Raw genomic sequence first — 23,591 nt, forward strand, 5'->3', positions numbered from 1 at the left:
CCTCTCACAATAGTTGATATTTAGCTGTGTTTTTTTATCTATGGGAAAAACCATGTGTGACATGATTGACATCTCGTGACACCATTAGGTGTTCTTTTGTTAGACTATTGCATAAAGGCAACTATAATCCAGAGTGTACTGTGGCAAAGATACACTCCCACAGTAACAGGGAATTATGCAACAACGTCTGCGCCTCTGTTTTAATTTCCCAGAATAGATTAGACTTATCAGCCTGAAAAAAATCTACCCTAAAATTAGTATTTGGTACCTATTGTATCCTATTTTCAATAAGTATAGGAATAGTACCAGAGACTTATAATATATTCATACTTTGATCAAGGGCAGTTAACAAAATGGTCAAATGAAGTCGGTTTTGTGAAACTTTCTTAGCAAAAAATAAGATTTTTTATTAGTGTCTGGGACAATGTGTAAGACAATTTTGGAATTTAGTTCAAATAAATATATCATTTTTTGGTTTTCGTTTTTAAGTTTTTAATAAATCCATGGAGTAGCAGTACTTTTAACTAGTGTTTTTAAATTTTACATATTTTACCATGGAACATAATTTTTAAATTTATGATCGTTTTGGAAATTTTGCCAGTGGTATCCAGAATTTGAAAATCAAGTTAGATAATTTTTTTGTGTAATAAAATATTCAATAACCACAAAAATTGAATCAATTACCTCAAAATCTGAATGTGGTATTTAACAATACCCGTAGAATTTTGTAAAATTGCAAACAATTCTAATACTGTAATCCAAAATTTTACCAATATTACTCAAATTACCAGATTTTTTAATAACAAAAGGATTGAAATAATAAGAATATTACTCAAAATATTTTAGTCATAATACTTTTAGACGCAAATACTAGTATTAGAGAAGGCAGTGCACACAGTCGGACTATAAGATAAATGAGAAAAGGGGGCTGCTTATTATAGTAACCGTGCTCTGTCCCATAGTCGCTTCGGAGGCCTGGTGACCGGAGGTCCCTTTGTCGCTTCGGAGGCCTGGTGACCGGAGGTCCCTTTGTCGCTTCGGAGGCCTGGTGACCGGAGGTCCCTTAGTCGCTTCGGAGGCCTGGTGACCGGAGGTCCCTTAGTCGCTTCGGAGGCCTGGTGACCGGAGGTCCCTTTGTCGCTTCGGAGGCCTGGTGACCGGAGGTCCCTTTGTCGCTTCGGAGGCCTGGTGACCGGAGGTCCCTTAGTCGCTTCGGAGGCCTGGTGACCGGAGGTCCCTTTGTCGCTTCGGAGGCCTGGTGACCGGAGGTCCCTTAGTCGCTTCGGAGACCTGGATACCGGAGACCAAATCTTCCAGTGGAGGATGGAGGACTGGAGATTGTAAACAAAATCTTCCAGTGGAGACTGAAGACCAAAAGTCTTGCTTGCCTACCTATGACAATATCACAAAAAAAAACAGATGAAGTAATAATTTTGCTTTTAATATAATTTCCCCTTCTATCAAACCAAACAAATTTGCCAAAAATGAATTTAGAAAGTAGAAAAGCCTGTCTAAAAGGGAAAAAACAACGCCCTAATTAAAGGACCTTAATTTCACTTTTAATATTCTTTTAATTTTGGGGCATTGGCGGTTATGTACACTAATATTGAGAAAACGTAGGGAGGGGGGTAGCTTTACAAGAATGTGTTGAGCTTTCTATGATGTATGCTGTTATAATTAGTAGAATACAACGCAACATCACAATAAATCAGGTAAGAAATAATTTGAATAATTTTTGACCTTTGCAATAAATACAATTTTTCTTATATCAAATCCAACAAATTTGCCAAAAATTAATTGAAAGTTCCGAAGAAATTTTTGATAGAATAAACACAAATCTAACCACCAATTTCTTACGGCACAATCACGATCTTTATTATAATCTGCGATATAGTCCTGGTTATGAGCAGCGGAAAATATTTCTGTGGGGGCACGGGCCATTATTTTTTCATCCAAAAATTCATATACTTAAAACTTAAGCAAGAAAATTTACAGCTGTAAATTTTTATTACTATATTTTTTTAAAGTGTTCTTTCTAATATCTCATCCATCAATGAATACATTGATAATAAAAGTTAAGTCGATATCTTTAGAAAAATACCGGTGTACGTGGCTAGAACCAAAGACTATATATACGCTTCGCTTACTAGACAGGCGTGTTCTATGGCTCAACTTGCATACCGATTGTGGCTCCATCTCGACGCTGGTCAAAATTTTCCCCTAGTTTGAGCTGTGTTACTAGTGGCGCCTCTAGCCGCGGGTCAAAATATTACCCCAGCTTTTACAGTGCTACAGAGGTGTTAACAGGTTTTTCCTAGGAACACGCCTGTCTAGAAAGCGAAGCGTATATATAGTCTTAGGCTAGAACGGATAATTAAGCCTTTCTTGGCCACATACTTTACGAAGGTATTTTAGGTAAAATCGGGTACACGACGGGGCGATTTTCTGGTTGGACGAATCTATTGAAACAATTTTATACGGTTACATCATCTTAATGCAGCATAATGCTACTCGCATCTGCAATCTCAAAAAGATTGAAAAGACTGAATTCGGACCCAAATAAAGGTAGTGAGATTATAAATTTTTCCCTGATTGCTATTTTCCCTCAATTTTATTTCTGTGGGGGCTCTGCCCTCGTTTGTTTTTCCCTGTGGGGCTCGAGCCCCAGAGCCCCCACGGGATCGCCGTCACTGGACTTATGAGACAATTTGGGGCTGCGTTGCTTATTATAGCCACACAATGTTTTAAATAGAAGGAAGTTTCTCATAATGTATTTATGGTTTCAAGAATGTATTGAAGTTACTAAGAATATTGGACTACAGGATTCTGATTCCCATCCTCGCAGCCTTTGTAGCTTAAATTCGTCTGCTTTCCCATTTCAAGTTTGCTATATGGTATGACTTTGAATGCCCCTTAAATGCAGACGAACTTTCTCCACAAAAGCTGTGAGGATGGTACCAGGGGTTAATGCTATGCTGAAATATTCTTAGTAACTTCAATACATTCTTGATGGTATAACGATTGCCATCTGCTTTCCAGAGACAGCCACAAATTTAATTACAATCAAATTCCTAAGACATTTATGGAATCCATTCCAGTTGCATTTACTGAATCTTCTCACAAATGAAACTTATCCTTTCATCAAAACCTGTATTGGGCATATGTTCTGTAAGTTCATTTTTAAAATCGTTCCGCGTCACTTAAATTGAACTCCGCTTAACCCTCGAAATAAAGTTATAAACAAACATTTCAAATCGCTCGCCGTTTCCAAACCGAAGCTTAGACAACATATTACCTGTATAAAGAAACGTAATGTATAAAGTAGTTTATTATTAATAAGAATTCAAGCTAGATGACACACCTTACTGGCGGTAGTCACTCTTTGACTAGGAGCAAGTGAGCAACAAACACAAGGAGAACGCAGCTATAGGCTTTAAACACGCTAACACAGTGCTGCGTACAAATTTCATTGGACGAGCCTTTACGCTGAACGTTTTACGGAAAGGGGGAAGACAATTTCCGATTTTTCCCCTTTCTAACAAATGAAAACTTGACGCAAGAAAATGCATGACTTTTGACGGGTTGCGTTCTCCTTGTTGATATTGGCCGATCGTCTGCCACGGCTGTTTGGCTTTTTCCTGGTAACGCGGCAGCATTCTACCCTAAGGGATTTCTATGTCTGTGACTCACCTTAAAAAGGGGCCAAAACTGCACTGAGGCATTAGATTATTTTTCTAGTTTTTTTATTACGTACTATATACTGAAAAAATCATGAATTAAACTTTCATGAGACTAACTAATAAACAAAAACGCACTTTATATTTTGTAAACTGCATTATGTAAAAAGAAAATAACGATATCAACACTTCAAAAACTGTATATAATAAATAATAATAAGCTATAGTCAGTTGCAGGCTAAGAAAGACAAAATATATAGTACAGCCGGCGTAAGGATACCTCAGACCATTTCCGGCCAGTCGACCGCGCGTAATTTAAATTTGACCACTTAACGGTCAATTTCAAATTTCGTGAGTTTCATCGTTTTTTCGCGCCATCTAGGAACCGAAATTGGAATCTTTTTTAATTTCATGTTTTCATGAGTTTAATTTCGGAATGCAGCTAAAGAAGGTTCGATAATTGAAGCTCCAAATTATTTAAATAGCCCAAGACGTTACTATAAAAAGCATGATAAAGGTTTATTGTTAACAAGTAAAGAGAAAAATATAATTTTAAACGTCTATAGCTCATAAAGACAACGTTACCCCAAGAAAGCGTGGTAACTATTTTAAAAGAAACTGCCGATTTAACAGGTAAGACGTAGAAATATATTTACAAAATTAAATAATTGTAATTGTTTTAAATTTAAGAATGATAGGAATGCCTTATCTTTTAAATTTGCTCACCACCACAATTATGAAATTAAAAAATAAAGATTCCAATTTCGGTCTCTAGATGGCGCTAAAAGACGACAAAAAGAGCTAAATTCGAATTTGACCGTAAAATGGCTAGATTCAAATTTCGCGCGGTGGAATAACCGGAAACGATCTGAGGCATCCTTGCGCCGATTGTACTATATATTTTGTCTTTCTTAGCCTGCAACTCACTATAGGCTAATACCCAAGGAACCACCTTAGGCCTAAGTCATCAAGCGACGGGTTACATTGCGTAGGAGGGTGGTGGCAAGCCCTGCATTCCACGTGAGCCAACAGCTCCCTACACTAACTATTACCGTTAAATTTAACAAGTTTTTATGGAAGGTGAAACCGAAGAGCTTGGTGGTAAACCCCTTAAACCAGTGGGGAAAGAACTTGCAAACTCAACGCGGAAGAAGTTATTCCGAGTTTTCACCCAGTGCCACAAGTTGGGATCGAACCCGGTTCCTCTTGCTGCGAGGCGAAAGTGCTAACCACTCCGCCACCCCACCATATATTTCAAAATGCAGTAAATAATTAATAAACATTTTATTTAAAAAAAACTTGTAAGACTTCTACTTATTCTTCTTATAAAATCTAAAAGGAAAAACAAAAATATTACGGATAAAATGTTAAACTAAAGTATCAAACGACAAATTATTAATAGAATAACTACTTTAACTGAAAAGCTAGCACCAAAAAAGCACTTCACAGCCAGGGTTGGACATAAGGCACTATAGTCACGGCATTTGACTACTAAAATAAATTCTCTGACTGCTAAAATTAATCGAAATTTTATTTATCAATTATTTTTAAAAAAATTACAACATTCTTGTGGAGCTTGTAGAAAATCAAGAGTCCAGAGAGTCCACTGCAGCTCTTACAAGTTCAGCAAAATGTTGGCTGTCCTTCTTGTTTGTATATCCCCATTTTTACCCCCACTAGTCAGTGACTACTAAAATAAAATAAGATAGGAGGCTTGACTACTAAAAAAAATATCCTTATGTCCAACCCTGTTCACAGCCGCGAAGAATTGCTCCATTAGGCGCTTAAATAAATCATCCTCCAAGGAAATCGCCTAGTAGTAATATTTCCGAGAGCCAGGACCCGCAATAGTAGATAACTTTATCACCTCGAGCCTTCATCTTATAACCGGTATTCTGCAGGCGAAATGAGATCACATCTAAAATATACCAGAATCGAAGTCAGCCAAAAACTAGTTATTTCAGATATAATCCGCTTCTTCTTGAAACATTGTGTGGGACGCATCTAAATCTAATCTAACGGGACTTCTTGTTTGGTATGCCTTTTCGTCTCTCAAGTATGCTTTTTCCAGAAACATAGACTAAGAAAAGTGTACGCAAGGACATCCCCCATGGCACGCTTCCTGCCTTCCGCCAAAGATAATATAACTACGTACCCTAGATTGGAAATCAAGCTCCTTGCAGGTAACGCAGGCTCTTACTGAGTTCCCGGCGGAAGTCGGAAAAAACTGTCTCCATAGAGCCGCTGCTGGCAGGGCTACCGACATCTAGTTAAAACGTTTTAGTGAAAATTGCGCCGTGGTTTTTGACTCGCGCGTTTTCAAGATACCAGATACTTTTGCGTTATATTGTTTTAAAACAATTGTAACATACTTCCTGGATACCCTTAATCAAACTGACTGGTAGCCAGCCTGGTAAAGTATGCTAGACAAAAACTTACAAATACTAATTAAGCTAAAGCGTTAACGGTAGGAGAATAAACGGGAAGGATCTCTAATGAACAAAATGTTAGGAATATTTAATTGAACACTAATTGAAAGTAATTACACAAAATGACTATGATTGTCTCATTGGTATAAGCCTACTGAATGTCCGCTAATTACTTGTTAAAAGGGGCTATAATTATACAGAAAATAATACTCCTGTGGTTACGTAACCCTAAAATAATCAGTGCACTGCCGCTATGTGGAAAATGTAAAACAACAATAATAATATTTTAGTACCAAACTCGGTTGACTAGCTTAATGAGTCTTAATCGTTCGTTGTAATATTAAATAACTTGGGTATACGAAATACCGATCGCCCACTGCACCTAACTAAAGCCACCTAGTGGAACGAATCCTTGGCTTGTGCAAGTGGGGAATTAATAGTCACAGTACTTATCTCATTGATGTGATGGCGTCGCTCATTGTCTCCTTTGTCAATTAGCAGCAACGGTGATTGACGGTGATCTTACGGCATGGCGATATGCTGGCCTTTGATATTTCTTACGTCGAACTATTCGAGAACTTGAAGTCGTTACGGCACGGAACGCGCTGCAGTCGCGAACTCACATGTTACGGCCGAACAAATATATTCCGGTTAGTATATACCGCGTGGAAATATCACCGCACCATACTGACGATTAGTTAGACAGGACTTAGCTCCACCGAGCTCCGAGCGATTATCTTTTACACAAATCCGATGGTTTCCTCGAAACCTCCACACCTTAAAATTGACTGGAATTGTTCTAAAAATAAAATAATTTCATTATAGTTATTTTAAAATGCTTAAAATCAAATTAAAACGATGTAAAGTCCATCATAAAATTGGGTGAAAACCGTATAAAATGAATCTAACGCGTCTTCTTGTTGGTATGTCTTTTTTGGGGCTGGTATGCCTTTTTACAGTAGCTCCAAACGTTAAAGTTGGTGAAGTTCGCTCTTACCTTAGCTAGCTGGTATGCCAAGTATGCCAGTATGCCTTTTAGTACGTGTCCTAATAACCTTTTATTACGTTTCAAAACATCTTACGTTTGCCCAAGTACTCAAACGGGACATTTGCCGCAGTAAAACAGATAAGATATAAGACCGAATAAATAAAGATATAAAAATCAACTGAGTACTTTAAAATTTTTTCGGTGAAAAACATTCAGTTTGTATAAAGGATTTTATCCAGTGCAAAAATTACAGATTACCTGTAATTGTTTTAGTTTTAAATTCCGCCACAGATGGCGAGCGAATCAATAATATACAGGAAGGTAAAAGCGCGAAAAATAATCGAAGACGGCAAAAATCAAATTTTAAAACCGTAAAAATTTATTTTAAGCAACGGCTCACGTGTTTTTATTAATTTCTAGGCCATCTCTTACAAAATTTACTCAAACTATTTAATATATTGTTTCATAATCGGGCCAAGTTTAAGGGAAAATGAGTCACACGTTTATTTACGCTTCATTGACTCTCTGTGGAAAATCAATTTCGTTAAAAAAAATCCAAAAATCCGGCGAATATGGCCAGACAAAAATTTAAAATTATATGCCTAACGCGAATAACACCTAACAGTTCCACGGAAGTTACAGCCAACGTAACAAACGCTATACCCGAAGTATCAGATCAATAAATTAAAATAAAATGTTTCAATAAGAAAGAAGTTGCAAACTAGACCTATATTTATCTAAACCAAACTTGTCGACGATGCTGTAAAAAAAATGGTCCGGTCATTAAAAATAGAAAAGCTACGGTACAAAAGTGGGTCAGTGTATTATGGAAAGCGGATGTCCCATAGCCACATTGAACTTAACTTCGTAAGAAGAAGTAGTATTATAGCCTAGAATAAACTCGTAGGTTCAAGGTTTCGGGTTCAAAACCTGTCTGTTCGGCTACATCCATAAAAACTAGGCTATTTAAAATTTGGGTGGCGCTGAAAATAGGGAATTTTTACAATTCCTTTACTTGGGAGTACTCGATTGGCAATGTGTCAAGACAGCTCGCGAACGAATCTTCTTATTAGGGAAGATATTTAAAATATTTATTAATTTTAACTGCCAATAAAAACCCGCTAACCAACTTTGGATTTAAAAAACTAGCTTTTAATTAGCAGGAAAAATCAAACTCGAAAAATTAAATTTTATACGTGAGTTTCGTCGTTTCGAAGAATTACGTCAACGGAGAGTCGCTCAAAAGGAATAAACATGATTTGTTTCGCGGTGCTGTGTTCGTGTTTAACTCTAATTGCCATTACCGAGGCTAAAATGTACACCAACTGCCAACTGGCCAGAGAATTGGTTGAACGATTTAAATTTCCCAAAGAAGATTTAAATACATGTAAGTGCTTTTAATTAAGTTTAAATTATTTCACTTTTCTGATTCATTCTTTCTCTTAATTTAAAAAATAAGCGTGATTATTCTCTAATGCAGTTTAAAATTAATCTCCTTAAATTAATTGAATATAAGTTTAATATATCCTAGTAATGTAAATTAAAATTAATTTCGTTAAATTATTTGAAATAATGTTTAATATATCGTACTAATTTAGTTTAAATTAATTTCCTTAAATTAATTCAAATACATTTCTAATATATATCCTACTTATGAGGTTTAAAATTAATTTCGTTAAATTAATTGAAATAAATTTCTAATATATCTTACTAAAGGAGTTTAAAATTAATTTAGTTAAACTATTTGAATATAAGTTTAATATATCGTACTAATGTAGGTCTAAATTAATTTCATTAATTTAATTAAAATACATTTATAATATATCCTACTTATGTGGTTTAAAATTAATTTCGTTTAATGAATTAGTACGATATATTACAAATTAATTTAACGAAATTAATTTTAAACCACATTAGTACGATATATTACAAATTAATTTAACAAAATTAATTTTAAACCACATTAGTACGATATATTACAAATTAATTTAACGAAATTAATTTTAAACCACATTAGTACGATATATTACAAATTAATTTAACGAAATTAATTTTAAACCCTTAAAATCCTTCAGATTCCCATGTTATTTTCAATGGAAATAATTCCAAATCATGTTGTCAAAAACGTTTTCGGTTGCCATGGCAAAACGAAAGCCCGTCGCAACTTTTCCCTCGCAGGTTTTTCAAGTTACATGGAAGTGTACATTATACCCGAGTTTGAACAAAATCGGTGATTATCACCTCGGGTCGTCAGTGCACCTCACGATCTGCCAGTTTCCTCCTCCCCTTAATTTTCAATCAAACAGCCCACGTATCTCATTGGTTCCTTAAAACTGACGTCTTCCGACGCCATCGAAACACGCGCGGGTGACGATTTCCTTCCCACCCTCTCGTGTGCCATGGTGCCCGCGGGTGGCCTCAACACAGTTACTCTCCCTAAGCATAAACAAATATATTCTTGGTCGTAAGAGGCTTAACGGTCGATTTCATCCCCTAGAAGCGAGAGAGAGGAAACGTTACACATTCAGGAAACTAAATGAACATTATAATCATAATATAAACGCGGTTTGAGGAAGTTATGCCTAATTACACGTAGAATATGAATTTAAAGTTTATAATTAGGAAACTCAAATATTTCGACGTATATTTGTTTATGGTAATAAGATCTTGTTTTTCAGGGATGTGTATCGCGTACTGGGAGGGTCAGTACAGAACGACGCCCGTCAACAAAAACCGCTACGACGGCAGTACGGACTACGGACTATTTCAGGTATTAATTACTTCTATTGTTCTATTGTATTATTGTAGCGTATTATCAGAATTATAGAATATATCTCTTGCCATACAAGTATCCATCTGGGCCATCAAAATGAAACGCGTGCCTTCGCTTGCTCGAGGCAGTTTTCTATCGCTACCAGCACATTTGGCGGAAAACGAAAGTTGGAAACGAAATTATCTGAATCTGACAACACTGCTCTCTAGTTTTGTCTGGCTGAGAATTTGTTTTTCCTGGCAGCCCTGTTTCGCTGCACTGAAAATGGACGACGTTTGCCGGAATTCTTTAAATGCTAGGCGGCTTTTATTTACCTTTATTTTTAATTATCCCCTACAAGAATCCATACCTCTACTTGGAATGCTTATCGCGGCAGATTTTCGTCTCGATGTGGCTGACGGTTTTTTTTGACGTAACAATGTTACAAACAACAACGTGAGAGGGGAGCGCACGTAGAGGCGATTTTTTATCTCGTAGGCGGGGCCAAAGCCGTCAGAGTGATCTTACCATACGTGATACGGCAAGATAAGCATTCCAAGTAGAGGTTGTTGATTCCTGCCGCCTAAGAATATGGACGCAAAATCCGCGAATGTCGGCCACCATCAGCAGGGACGGATTTCGGATTAACACTATTGGGTGCCCTGTACAAAGTAGAATTTGGGGCACATAAAAAATATTCAGAACTTACTTTTTGACTTGAAATAATAATATTAAAAAAAATGAAAAAAAAACCATTTATTTCGTAGACGGGGGCCACCTAACCTCGGGGGCCTCTGTGCCATGGCCAGTGGCGGATACATGTGGGGGGCGCCCCCCCCCCTTGCCGTGGGCGGCCCAGCACCAAGCGTGTGGCTTGGTGATTTGTTATTACACCCATAGCCCCCCCCCTTGAGTGTTTTCTGTATCCGCCACTGTCCTGTTTCCCGGGCTTTTGGGGCAACACGGGGTGTCCGGTGCCAACTGTGCCGTGTTACGTGGACCACTGTGTGGCCGTCGTTCACCTTTGGAAGATCTTTCTGAAGGGTGTGGTTCTCTACCTACGTAGGTAGGGTGTGGGCTGGAGTTGCTATAGCATCCGCTCTCTATCCCACAGCTGGTCGCCCCATTGCTGCGCCTTTTGTCGGGATGAATGGCTTGCATCGAAGGTTGAGACCATCAGTAGTAGGGTACTACTACCTATGCTGGATTTGTAACCTTTCCGGGCTTGTGGACGCTGGCGTATAGCATTATGATGAGACCACTGGTGTAGTAGGCTGTTGAAACGCTTGGAGCACCGGTATATAAATTTCTGACCACATGTATCCGCCACTGGTCATGGCACACTTGGCGCGTGCCTAAAATACGGCCCTGACCATTAGGGCTCGGAATTCGCCTCATGTATTACTACGCCTGAGAATGTAAAAATTGCACTGTTTAAGGATTTTTATTTATTTATAACTTATAAGTCATAATTTCCATTTATAATAGTTTTTCAAATCGAAACCTATTTTAAAAAATCAGCGTGAGAACGAGAGTCTACATGTTTCAATAAAATTACTTATCTCGCTAGAGATATATTATATACTTCTGGTTGTTTTGAATCGAACTTTGATTTGCATTTTCATTCTTATTTAGATCAATGATAAGTACTGGTGCATGTCTGAACGTGGGAAAAGTGCCAATATTTGCAACATGAACTGTACCCGTAAGTATTAGCTATCACTACACTCTTAGAAAAAAGGTTCCAAACCAAGTCCAAAATTGCACACAGTGTGCCAACGTAGGACGATATGTACAAATTTGTTCAATTTGGGAACCAGTAATCCAAAGTTTTCTCTCTACACGATTTTGGGTAAAATTGTGTTCAATCGTTTTCAGAAGCGTCCAATATACGCGGCTGAGAGTTAACCCCCGTCATTACCCCTACGCTCGAAATGTATTGTCTGATTTCTCAAGACAACTGTTTTTTAGAGGAGAAAGTATAGGGACCGCATGGAAGGTGTTTTACAGTTTCTCTGTGTCGTAGAAAGGTTGACAATTTAACACCTAGCGCCACGTAGTATTCGCGGCAGGAACTAAAAGAGTTGCACTTCTCTGCCATCTATCTTTGGTTTCTAGAACTTGAAATGGGTTAATATAGCTATAGCTGATATAGTCTTTGAGACCATCCTACCGGCGCGGCGTCGGGAGCGGTTTTTTTAACGAAAAACTCCTTCCGCGACTACTTGATGGCGCTGATGCTTGGGCAACCTTTTCTCCGCAGAACACGCCATTCTTTGAAGCCATAGCTACTATAGTCTTTGGTTTGCTAATATAAACGGGGTTTTGACCCAAATTGTTTAAAATTTACAAAAATAATATAGTTTCTATTTGGTTTAATTCCACGGGTTCAGTTTTATGGAATTCCTCAAAATATAATTAAAATTGAAGCTAATTAAACATACGATAACATGATTTTTAAAAGTTGTAAATATAAAGTATCGTAATTTAAATATAACTTGACAAACATTAACTGAAATTAAATTTTAGGTTTTATGCGCCATCTATTATTTTGAAAATCTCGAAATTACGATTGATAACGTTGGCTATTTTTTAAAAAATTGTCTCCATATCTTAATTAGGTTTCAATATATTTAGTATAATGTTAATTTTTAACACTCTTCAAAACATAATCGTTTAAATATTTCAAAATTAATAGGTCGAAACGTTCATTACCTTTTTCTTGATATCTTTACAGAGCGATTTCGTTATGTAGTTTTTACATTAGACTTAAAATAGAGTGAATATTGGTCCTTTAAATAGCGCCATCTATTATAGAATCGATGTGATTTTCAAACATTTTATCGTATGTTTTTTAAAATTCATTTTAAATTATTACTTTCTAAAAATATAAACTTCCGTATCTATAACTATAAGTCTTGAAGCCTAGAGTAAACCATTCACATAGAGTGGAAGCATCAGCGAAACTTGTTAACACTGTTCGTATGCAACGTCTTGATTCCGAGGCGTGAAAAAAAACAAGTTGGCCTAAAGGTAATGTAGATAAAAAAGTAAGTTTATACTCATCGCTCTTCGGACTATATTTATTCACGCCTCGAAAACAAATTGCCCTTTAGAATGGATGTTTCATGCGCTTCCATAGGGCTTTCCACTCTATGCGAATGGGTTACTCTATGTCTTGAAGCTAGTTTGTCCTTTTATGTATGCGTGTATGTGGGTGTGGGTGTATGCGTGGATATATGTAAATTCATCTTTATAATTAGGCGGTAGCGCCATCTATATTTTGTAAAGTTATATGGCTAAAAATAAACAATTATTAGCTAACTCACCGTAACTTGAGTTAAAAAGGAAAAAAATTATTTTTAAACAACTTCAAAGATTTGTTTGTTACGAGTAATCATACATTTCAATTTCACATCAGATTCGCGAAAACATTCCATTGAAATATAGTTGCCACCACAGATGCAGCCACGGTAGAACGATAAAGTTGATAAAGTCTCCTTATTGAACGAAATTGGTCCTGCGCCAGCCAGATTTAGTTGTACCTCTATTTATTCCCAACTCAATGCCTCTAAATTATCGAACTCAATGGAACACATTGTTAACCAGTTATAATTATAAATAAAATTATTACTTCACTTATTCTTTCAATTATACCTTGAAACATAATTGTAACACTAATTTAAGACCCTGTAGTGAACATTTAATTTAATAGCGTAACATTGAAATCAAAATAAGGAAATAAGGTGCTCTAACTGTTCATTGTCTAAAGTCAACACTAAGTATTGGACGGTACTACCTAAAGAAATAAATCTATTGAACCGCTAATATTAAACGTTTGTTCATTCGTTATTATTTAAATTATTGCTCAATATCGAATAGTTTCAGCTCCAAAATCATACAATTTAGAAATTGATGTTGACGTTGATGGGTTTAGTGTTCACTATCGAACAGGACCAAAAAACTTTCAAAAGTAGACAAAACAATAGGATATATTACACGAATTAAAATCCAATATCAGACAAATCACCTCCCAATTTTGAACATAAAAACTTTCAAAATTCGACAAATAAATAGTTAATATTACACGAATTAAACTCCAATATCGGACGAATCACCTCCCAATTTTCGACAATTTGAGTCCATAAATTAAAATATATTTGATGCTATATTGTACAATAATGGACAAATTAACTACCAATATATCCCGTAATAATGTGCAATATTGGATCCACATAAAGTCCAACGTTGCACATATGGTTTTTGTGCAATTTTGGACAAAAATACGTACCGTATGAGTGACAACAATTTGGATCATGTTTTATACAATAATGGACGAATTTTTCTAAGAGTGTAAAAGCATATGTTACATATGCTAAAAGATTAAAGTAAAAAAACATTAAATCGGAAACAGGTCGGTTAAGACCAACATATATATTATTTCACATGAAAGTATAGGTGCAACGCTAATTTCTAGAGGACGATTAAACGTGTCTATTGGTTTCCCTAGCGTTAGCAAAGTAGAAGGAATCTCGTGAAAAACAACCTTAACGTTAAGTAACCGGGTTCAAGAATGTCTAGGGGTATGATATAGGTAAATATACAACGAGAGTATGGGTGTCCAAACGGTTTTATATATTATAAACCAAAATAATAATAACAATACAAATAACAATAAAATACTTAAACACTTAATAATAATAACAATAAGCATGCAAAAACACGAAATACGCGGAGGGGGATACGCGGGCTCTCTCTCTTTATAACAATAGTTTGAAGCCTGTGGCTTTCGCTCACCGATTGATGAAACGGTCTGGTGCCGTTCAACGTCGCTCGTTTGGGTCTCCTTAACCCTTTGGCTCTGTCCGCTCTTTAACTCGGCCCACTCTCTGGCTCGATCCGAACTCTGGCTCGATCCGAACTCTGGCTCGATCCGAATTCTGGCTCTGTACGAACTCTGGCTCTGTCCGATCTCGGGCTCTGTCCGACCTCTGGCTCGATCCGAACTCTGGCTCTGTCCGACCTCTGGCTCTGTCCGATCTCTGGCTCTGTCCGATCTCTGGCTCTGTCCGATCTCTGGCTCTGTCCGGTCTCTGGCTCTGTCCGGTCTCTGGCTCAGTCCGGTCTCTGGCTCTTCTGTCACTCAGGACCCTGAGGACTTACTCAGGCCTCTGAGGACTCACTCCATCTCTCTGTCTGACATAAAATCTCTCTAACTCCCTGGTTTTGTTCAGCACCATTTCAGTAGGCGTGGTTTAATTACGGAAACTGACATTTGGTGGCATCTTATTGGAGAGGTTAAAAGGTTAAGGGTAGCTTGGAGTAAGCGGCTTGGCTTGAAGATTATTGGCTGTAGAAGGTTCGTGTATAAAAGTAGAAAGATGAAATCATCTGGTGTCTTTCCCAGGAAGAAGGTCGCACGACGGTACCACATGTCGCCACGTGGCTTTCGGGAAGGGTACACGTGGTTGTAGTTTTTATTTTTAAAGGTGGCCGTTTGAAATAACGCTTCTTTCAATAGTTTACTATTGACGTCCGAACGCCGTACAATAGAGAGCGCGCATCTCTAAGTCATTTACGATACTACGCCGAGTATTCAACAATAGAGAGAGAGAGAGGGGTTATAGCGCGCAATGGATGAGTCAAGATGTGCGCGCTTTCCTAGCACCGAACGCTGGTTAGGGGAGAGCCACATGTAGAGGGGAGACGATGCAATACACGGACAACAATAATACATTTTACAAGAAAATACTAATGATACCTTTTTACGACTTGGACACCCGTAAGAAATTGAAAAATATAAAAGGGACTTAAAAACTAAAAGGCTCGGGGAAAACATGATTTCCTCCTACATATGGGAACGCATATGGTAGGACGTAATTAAGGAAGTGAATGTGATAAAAGGTAAAATCTAAATAGGAAATATTTTAAATGCAATAATTTTTAAATAACACTAATCTTCAAATAACACCATTAAAAAATGAGCGTTACATAGGAACAAGTTGGTAGAGTAGTGGCTATAGTGTTCACTAACAGTAGTTTAAAATCAAAACAAAAGTGAAAACCAGGGCTTTAACTCAGTGGCCAAACTTCTGGTTACTTGATATAAAAAATACGTCGTTAGCTCAAATAAATATTAGTTTTATACTTATTTTCTACCTTAATTTGGTTGCAATTATGCTCCTGAATCCCGTTCGACCGGATTACGCCAAATTGTGCGGGTTTTGTTTAGCAAAATTATGTTGCAAATCGACGATAAAAAACTCAACCCAACCCTAGCCTAACCAAACCTAACGCCAACCTAATTAATATATTAATAAGAGCAGGCTTCTCAATGAACCGAAATCCTCCAATTGGGCTACTTACAAAACGCGCTTTAAACGTAACTAGCGCCAATGATCTAAAGCTTCCGTTAAACCTGGTGGTAGAAATGTGAAATTCGTTGGTCTACCATAAATACTCCCGCAAACGAATAAATAACAATGTCCAACCACCTCTCAAAACTTATATGAACTATCTTAAAACACCACTAATTTTAGGCCTAACCCAGTTGCTTCGGTAATTCTACGTTACAGTCTTTGTACACTTTATAAAATAAATTTCCTAGTAACAAGATGGACAATGCATTTATATCGCATTCCACTATGGGGACTCAACACCCATTTATAACAATATTGAGCGTGTCTGGAATATATGTTTACATTTACGTATATATTTAACGCTTACTGATTGAAGTACTCGATGTTTTTTTCACGTGGTCGTAGATTTAAATTGCTAGTTATAAATTTGAACCAAGAAAATGTATGCTCCATTACAGCACAATTCCTCTGTACAGTGGCAGATTAAGCTCCATCGAGGACCTAGGCGCAATTTTCTAATAAGGCCCTCTAAGTTAATTATTTTCTTTGCTGTGCAAGTTATGAGGCCCCTAGAGATGACGAGCCTGACGAGGCCTTAAGCAAGCACATAGTGCCTCTATTGGGTAATCCGCCATTGCTCCGTAGATCTAATTGTCAAAGATTTCATTACTTAGTCACTGTCTCACTACTATGACAAACATTTCGCCACTTGAACAATGATAAATAACATAATAACTCGTATGCCTCTATATTCGTAGAAAAAATGGTAATGCGACCTTGTTTTACATGGAACATACAATAAGTGGACCCAAAAATGGAATATTCTTATATTCCTTGCGCTATTCCTTCTCTTGACCCCTAGGCACTCAGTGGCGGCGCCAGGAATTTTCGCGAGGGTAGGCAAACCAAATAAATGGGACCCTGACCCGGGACCCCCCTTTTCTCAACGAAATGCTTCAATAAAATAAAGTAGTGATGTACATGACGAACAAAAAAGCTCTAACAACAGTAAAACGAGTCCAAATATAACAGAACTGGTTTTATTTACTAGGAGATACCTAAAACATTTCTAAATACATTATCGACAATTGTTTCATTGTTATTTATAAATAATTTTATCTCTTGGGACAATTTTGAGACCCTTTCTAGATCAATTTGGGGCCCCTTATAGGGTGATTTTGGGGCCCCTCAAAATTTTAAGGTAGGCAGTGGCCTACCTGACCTACCCCCTAGCGCCGCCACTGCAGGCACTAGAGCTCTAAACTTTAGATCATCCAAGCCAGAAACCCGAGAAACATTCAGGTCGTTTTAAAAATCCACTTTTCAAACTTCCATTTTTCGTCAAAACTTTGATGACGCGTTTTCGTAACGGACTTGGAAGTGACGTAATTTACGTCATATCAAGGTGACAAGGTTTCGTTAAAGAAAATAGCTTCATGGCGTACTTATGAGTGATTATATTATGTATGGTGATAAGGAAAATTCACTTATAAAATTAACAATAACAATTTTCTCACAGGTTTCATCGATGACGACATAGCGGATGACGTCCACTGCATCAAAGAGATTTTGAGACGACAGGGATTCAGAGCCTGGTACGAACTTCACTCTTAACGCATATTCACACGAACCAACAATTTTGCAAAACATTGTTGGCCACACAATCGCTTTTGTTGGAGAAGTTTTGAGAAACGGCTGGCTTTTCTGACCGAGGCTTAGCTTATTAAATTGAAATCGATTAATTGACGGATTTTGAAATGACGTTTTAGCGCGCGACACTACAGGTACATGTCTTGGGCAAACAGCCTTCTTTGCGTGCTTTTTTTTACCATAACATGTAGAGGTATTTTCACGCGCAAAATGAATTTTAAAAGCCGTCAATTTTGATACGGCTGGCTTTTCTGACCGAGGCTTAGCTTTATAAATTGAAATCCATGTACACATCTTTTTGATTATACAAAACTAAATGATAATATAAAGGTAAAATATCTCGATATCTTTTGGGCGAGTCGCGAACAAAGTTGGGCAAAAATGTTGGCTCGTGTGAAAAGGTATTAACACTGAAAACTGAATTTTAATTTCTTAAATGTCGGAATAACATTCTTTAGGGTTTCATTTCGGCACATCTGCTACGCCGACAAACGCAATTACTTGAACGGCTGCAACGACCCTTCGTTCGCCAAGAGGGCTTTGGCGCTGCCCATCCCGATCCCGGTCCCGGGCTTGTCTCTGCCGCAGATCTCGTTCCCCAAGATAGTCCTTCCCAGCGCCCTGGCCCAAAAGAGGGCCGAGTTTCACGAGTACGTCAAACCGAAACCATTGGGCGTCCACTTCGACCTCAGCCCGGCCGAGACCCAAGTTAATTTCGGAGGACCAGAGGGATTTCACGGACACGTGCGCGTTCAGCCCTTTCTGCAGTTTAGTCAATTTTTAGGAAACATGGGTTTCGATTCTTTTAGTAAATTTAACGATGACGATGACTAAATGCTAGCGTGAATGTATTCATTTCGATCGCGAATATCTGACTGCATTAGGTAGTTTGACCACTGGGTCAGATATGGGCGGTGCTTAGGCGCGGTTCTACGAGGTGGCCCAATGGGCCCATGTCCACCCTAAAATGTATAATGAATATAAACTTTCATTCGATTTCCTCCCCTACCCCCTATTATTTCCTGAAGTATGGGCCCACCTAAGAATACATTTCTAGAACCGTGCCTGGCGGTGCTACGTTGTTTTAACGATGGTAACTGACGCGTACCAAATCGATTTCGTAAGCCAACTTTTTGAAATTTAATAACTTTCATTGCCAAGGCTTAGCGTCAAATTTGTTTCTTTAAAATTTTATACGCTTTTTTCTATTGGACCAAAATAAAGGTACAATATTAAAATTGCACACCTGTGTTAATGATAATTAACAAATTTCGTACTAGTACAGATATTTTTTTATGAATTACGAGCCATTTTCTTTGCCGGTTAACGGGCGAAATCTCGGAAACCTTTGTAAGGGTTTTTCACTCTCACGCCTCATCATTGGCTTAAAACGCGTAGAAAGTTACCGCCCATCTTTGAGAGTTTACAAAAGGTTATATATTCGTGATAATGAAATGAATGCATTCCCAATTACGGTAAATCTACGCAAGATTTACATTTTATGGAGGAAGTAAAGTTGAAGTCAACGAAGGGGTAAAGTCATGCTGCGCGTGCAATCACTTTACTAATAAGCTAAAAACTGTAATAGAAACCGTTAAAGTGTTCCGGAAACACTGACCATAGGTATAGTAAGGGTTAACCATAATTTATATCATAATCAGTACTTCACGTCGTCATGGCAACTTTCTAAACATGTTAATTGTCATATTTTTGTACATTTTAAATTTTTTTTCAAATTTCATAATAAAAATACTTATTTCACCATTCTACTTTTTACTTAGGATGTTAGCCAAGCAAGTAACCACAATGGCGATCCAAAAATATAATCATCTTAATTACTGACAAGGAGAGTACCCGAGGTGTTTATTGCCGATTTTGTTCAAAGTCGGGCGTAATGTAGACCTACATGACATAGGAAATTTCCCAAAAGGAGACGTTGCACGCCATGGCAACCGAAATTTTTATTAACTAAATCCCCCTCAGGCTCGAAAAGTAAGCTATACTGCCCACTAAAATAACCAATAGGGGTTTCTATAAAATACGGGAGGTCATGTGACAATGTTTTATCTACGTCACATTGCTGTAGCTCTTGAAGGTAGAGAGCACGCCCTGCAGTCGCGAGACCCTTCGCAATCTGAAACTCGCGTGCAAGTAAAGCACTTAAATAACTGGCGCTCGTGACGCAGATAAAAACATTTTCTACTTATAATTTTTATTGTTTTATTTCATAGAAACACCTATTAAATCCGGTAGCTCATCGGCAGTGTTTCCCATGGAGGGAAAAAATCCCTTTTTGGGGGAAAACGGACAGCTAGAGATCCAAATGTTTTTAGGGAGGGAAAACGGGAAAAAAGGGGAAATCGATTCAATGGAGATTTTTTTTAGGGGAAATTATAAAATATGTAATGTAGTAAAAATTTCGTTTATCGGCAACTTAATTTATGCCTGGAGAAACTTTAAACTTTCTTCTAGCCCTCTTCAGTGCCTTTTTCGTCTGCTACTAATTCCATTCTATCGTATACATTTTCGAAAGCAAAGTGAGCCTAGTGAGGTAACTGGAATTTTGTTGTGGCAGTTTTTCGTTATGCCAAATTTTTTTCTTAAAGTGCTATTATAATTTTTATGTGATATGGTAATGTGATATTAAACACAAGTTAAAAGTGTTAACTCTGTAAGGTTTAAAAAAATAAGTTGTCTAGTCTCGAAAAATAAATTTAAGAGTTTTAGAAAAATTATAGAATTTTATTATATCGACGAGCACGTTGAGGCCCTAACCCCGTCACGCTAAGGGGGGGGGGGGAGGAAAAAAGGAGGCGGTCTTAATTTTTGCGTCCTCGCAGCAGCGTTAATCGCGTCGAAAAACGTAATTTTTAAGAACCAATGAGATTGCAGTAATATTTGATTTTATGAAAGCGGAGGAGCATACCGGGGGCCCCATCGGGTGGAATTGGAGAAACGCTAAAAATAATCTCGACATATTCATTCTCCCTGAGTATAAATAAATACATTCTTGATATTATTTATCAATTAAATTAAAAGGTAATTAATGCGTTTAAATTTAGTTTCCCGAATTACTCGTGAGTTAAATTGTGGAGAAAACGGCTTTTGGAAAGGGGGAAAATAGCGGGGAAAACGGCTTTTAAAAAAAGGGGAAATCAATTTTTTTGTTATCTAAGAGGGGGAAAATTAAGTCGCCCGAGTGGAAACACTGCTCATCCGGTACCGATCCAACGCCGCCGTCGCCAATATTTTTGATTTTTTCTAAGTAACTCAATTTTGTTCCTTCAAAATAATTTTGGAATATTTTTCTCCAAATTTTCAAAAGATGGGAGAAACTTTTGCCCCTTCTCGCCGCCGCTGCCGAAAAAATTCAACGCCGCCGATAATTTTTTAAAAATCGGAGCGCCGCGCCGAGTTATTTTACGCGAAACGCCGCCGACAACCCAAATCAAATCGTCGCTATGCTCTACGTCTTCAGAGGACCAGACGGATTTCAGGGACACGTGCGCGTTCAACCCTTTCTGCAGTTTAGTCAATTTTTAGGAAACATGGGTTTCGATTCTTTTAGTAAATTTAACGATGACGATGACTAATATCTGACTGCATTAGGTAGTTTGAAAATTAGTTCAGATATGGGCGGTGCTCAGGCGCGGTTCTAGGAGGTGGCCCAATGGGCCCATGTACACCCTAAAATGTATAATTAATATAAACTTTCATTCGATTTCCTTCCCTACCCCCTATTATTTCCTGAAGTATGGGCCCACCTAAGAATAAATTTTTAGAACCGCGCCTGGCGGTGCTTCGTTGTTGTAACGATGGTAACTGACGCGTACCAACTTTTTGAAATTTAGTAATTTTCATTGCCAAGGCTTAACGTCAAATTGTTTCTTTAAATTTTTAAAGAAGGGCACGCTTAAAACGATTTTCTTTCGCCCCGTCCCTCTCGTTGATTATATAAGCGCAGCAGACAATGTAGGGTAAATATAGTGAGAGCGCAATGAACGCATCGTTTCGACCTTGATAATTCTAGTTATTTGCAAAATTCCATTAAAATCTGTTGATATTTACTATATCTACGGTCATAACGAAGATTTCCACATTAATAGTCTGGGACAAGGAAGCTTCGCTTCAATAATTCTGAGACGCTTAGGACTAACAATTGTAAGTCTTGTCACCCGGAAGACGGGGAAGGAGAACAACCGGTTTGCAGATGATGGGTTCAGCCCAGTGGCGTCACCGGGATTTCAAAACTGGGGGCGCTTAAGCCATAAGCACTGGTCAGGGCGTCCTAGTGAGAGATATGGGGGAGGGGGGGAGCTCCTAAAAAGGTTTGTAAAGTTGAAACAATGAGGCCGCCTAGGTAAAATTAAATTTTTTATGCCCATTTTTAAGTTCGAAGAAACTTTTCGACAAGTGAATTGGAAAAATTTAGGAGGCGCTTTTCGGAAATTTTAGGTGGCGCTTCAGAAATTTTACAGGTGGCTCAAGCGCCGCCTAAAACACCCTAGCGACGCCACTGGTTCAGCCTGGTATTCAGCTAAGTGTTTTAGTGCTTTTAGCATATGTAACATGAACCTTCATAAGTATGCCTCTGTATATAATAATAATAATCAGCTAGGCTAATATCCTTAGTCACCTAGCGACTTTTAATGCCTTTAATTCAGGTGGCCGGTTACAACGCGTGAGAGGGTGGTAGCAAGCCCTTCATGCCACACGAGCCAACAGCTCCCTACTGTCCCTACACTCACTATTACCGTCTATTATATAATTTCAGCTAGGAGCAACAAACACACGGAGAACGCAGCTAGCCTTTAAACACGCTAACGCAGTGGTGTGTACAAATTTCATTGAACCAGACTTTACGCTAAACGTTTTACGGTAAGCGTCTAACCAATAAAAAATGTACGCGAGAAAATGCACGACTTTTGACGGGTTGCGTTGTCTATGTGTGGGCAGTGCTGTGTTTGTTGCTCCTAGATTTCAGTAACAAAAATTCTATGAGAACTGGTTTCACAAGTAGCTTACCAAAAGTCGAAAATTCTTATAATCCTTGTGACTTGTGTACAAGGTTACCATGGAAACAAATTATCGTGATCGCGTGGCACGTGCTTAACTATAGATTGTCAAACCCAAAAATTAACGAGGAATAGGGACTTGACAGCATGACGTCACGTCGTACCTTCAGCTATGGCCGCCATCTTGGTAATTTATTTTTCAATTGGAAAAAGAATTAGAGACGTATTATATACGTCATGCTGTCAAGTCCCTATTCTGCGCATTTTCAAAATCCACTTAACTAACTTCCGTTTTCCTTCTATAAAGTTGATGAGGCGTTTTTCGTCACGTAATTTACTTCATATAAAGTAAACAAGGTGGCATGATCTAGGAGCAACAAACACAAGGAGAACGAAGCTACCCTTTAAACACGCTAACGCCGTGTAGTGTACAAATTTCATTGGACGAACCTTTACACTGAACGTTTTACGGAAAGGGGGAAAGACAATTTCCATATTTTCCCCTTCCAAAGGTAGCAGACCCTGAAGCGTCTAACCAATGAAAACCGTACACAAGAAAATGCACGACTTTTGATGGGTTGCGTTCTCCTTGTGTGGGGTAGCAGAAGAGAGACAGAGTGAGAGCTGGTGGAAAGCGGGTTTATTTGGTGGTTGTAAGCTGTCGCGCACCAGAATATATTAGAAACGGAAGGCAGACGTAATTTTATAATGACAAACGTAA

The 23,591-nt window shown here is 38.0% G+C and overlaps 1 protein-coding gene and 1 long non-coding RNA gene across 5 annotated transcripts; one reads left to right on the forward strand and one right to left on the reverse strand.

The window, feature by feature from the left end:
• Positions 1–783: 783 nt before the first annotated feature.
• On the reverse strand, positions 784–12,662 carry LOC149943882 (uncharacterized). 3 transcript variants are annotated; one of them, XR_016480919.1, is made up of 3 exons: positions 12,562–12,662; positions 5,833–6,905; positions 784–1,392 (listed from the first exon to the last, which is right to left on the reverse strand). It is a non-coding gene; the product is annotated as an uncharacterized LOC149943882 (long non-coding RNA). The 3 variants fall into 3 exon arrangements; XR_016480917.1 differs by lacking the exon at positions 12,562–12,662 and adding an exon at positions 7,104–7,274; XR_016480918.1 differs by lacking the exons at positions 5,833–6,905; positions 12,562–12,662 and adding an exon at positions 1,858–3,031.
• Positions 2,019–19,530, forward strand: LOC149943883 (lysozyme C, milk isozyme-like). 2 transcript variants are annotated; one of them, XM_090175355.1, is made up of 5 exons: positions 2,019–2,565; positions 9,773–9,864; positions 11,482–11,551; positions 17,725–17,800; positions 18,314–19,530. In XM_090175355.1, exons 1-5 carry the CDS (start codon positions 2,505–2,507, stop codon positions 18,687–18,689), a joined length of 675 nt encoding a protein of 224 aa, XP_090031481.1. In that variant the 5' UTR covers positions 2,019–2,504; the 3' UTR covers positions 18,690–19,530. The 2 variants fall into 2 exon arrangements, with proteins under 2 accessions (XP_090031481.1, XP_090031480.1); XM_090175354.1 differs by lacking the exon at positions 2,019–2,565 and adding an exon at positions 7,942–8,481.
• Positions 19,531–23,591: the final 4,061 nt, after the last annotated feature.

Source organism: Leiobunum rupestre, chromosome 5 (assembly GCF_980474605.1).
Source record: "Leiobunum rupestre chromosome 5, qqLeiRupe1.1.hap1, whole genome shotgun sequence".
NCBI classification, from domain to species: Eukaryota; Metazoa; Arthropoda; class Arachnida; order Opiliones; family Sclerosomatidae; genus Leiobunum; species Leiobunum rupestre.

Excerpts from the sequence above, each read along its gene's own strand:
- LOC149943883 (XM_090175354.1), top strand. The coding sequence starts at position 8,349 with ATGATTTGTTTCGCGGTGCTGTGTTCGTGTTTAACTCTAATTGCCATT. Across the intron at positions 8,482-9,772 it reads CAAAGAAGATTTAAATACAT|GGATGTGTATCGCGTACTGG; the intron begins GTAAGTGCTTTT and ends CTTGTTTTTCAG. Across the intron at positions 17,801-18,313 it reads CGACAGGGATTCAGAGCCTG|GGTTTCATTTCGGCACATCT; the intron begins GTACGAACTTCA and ends AACATTCTTTAG.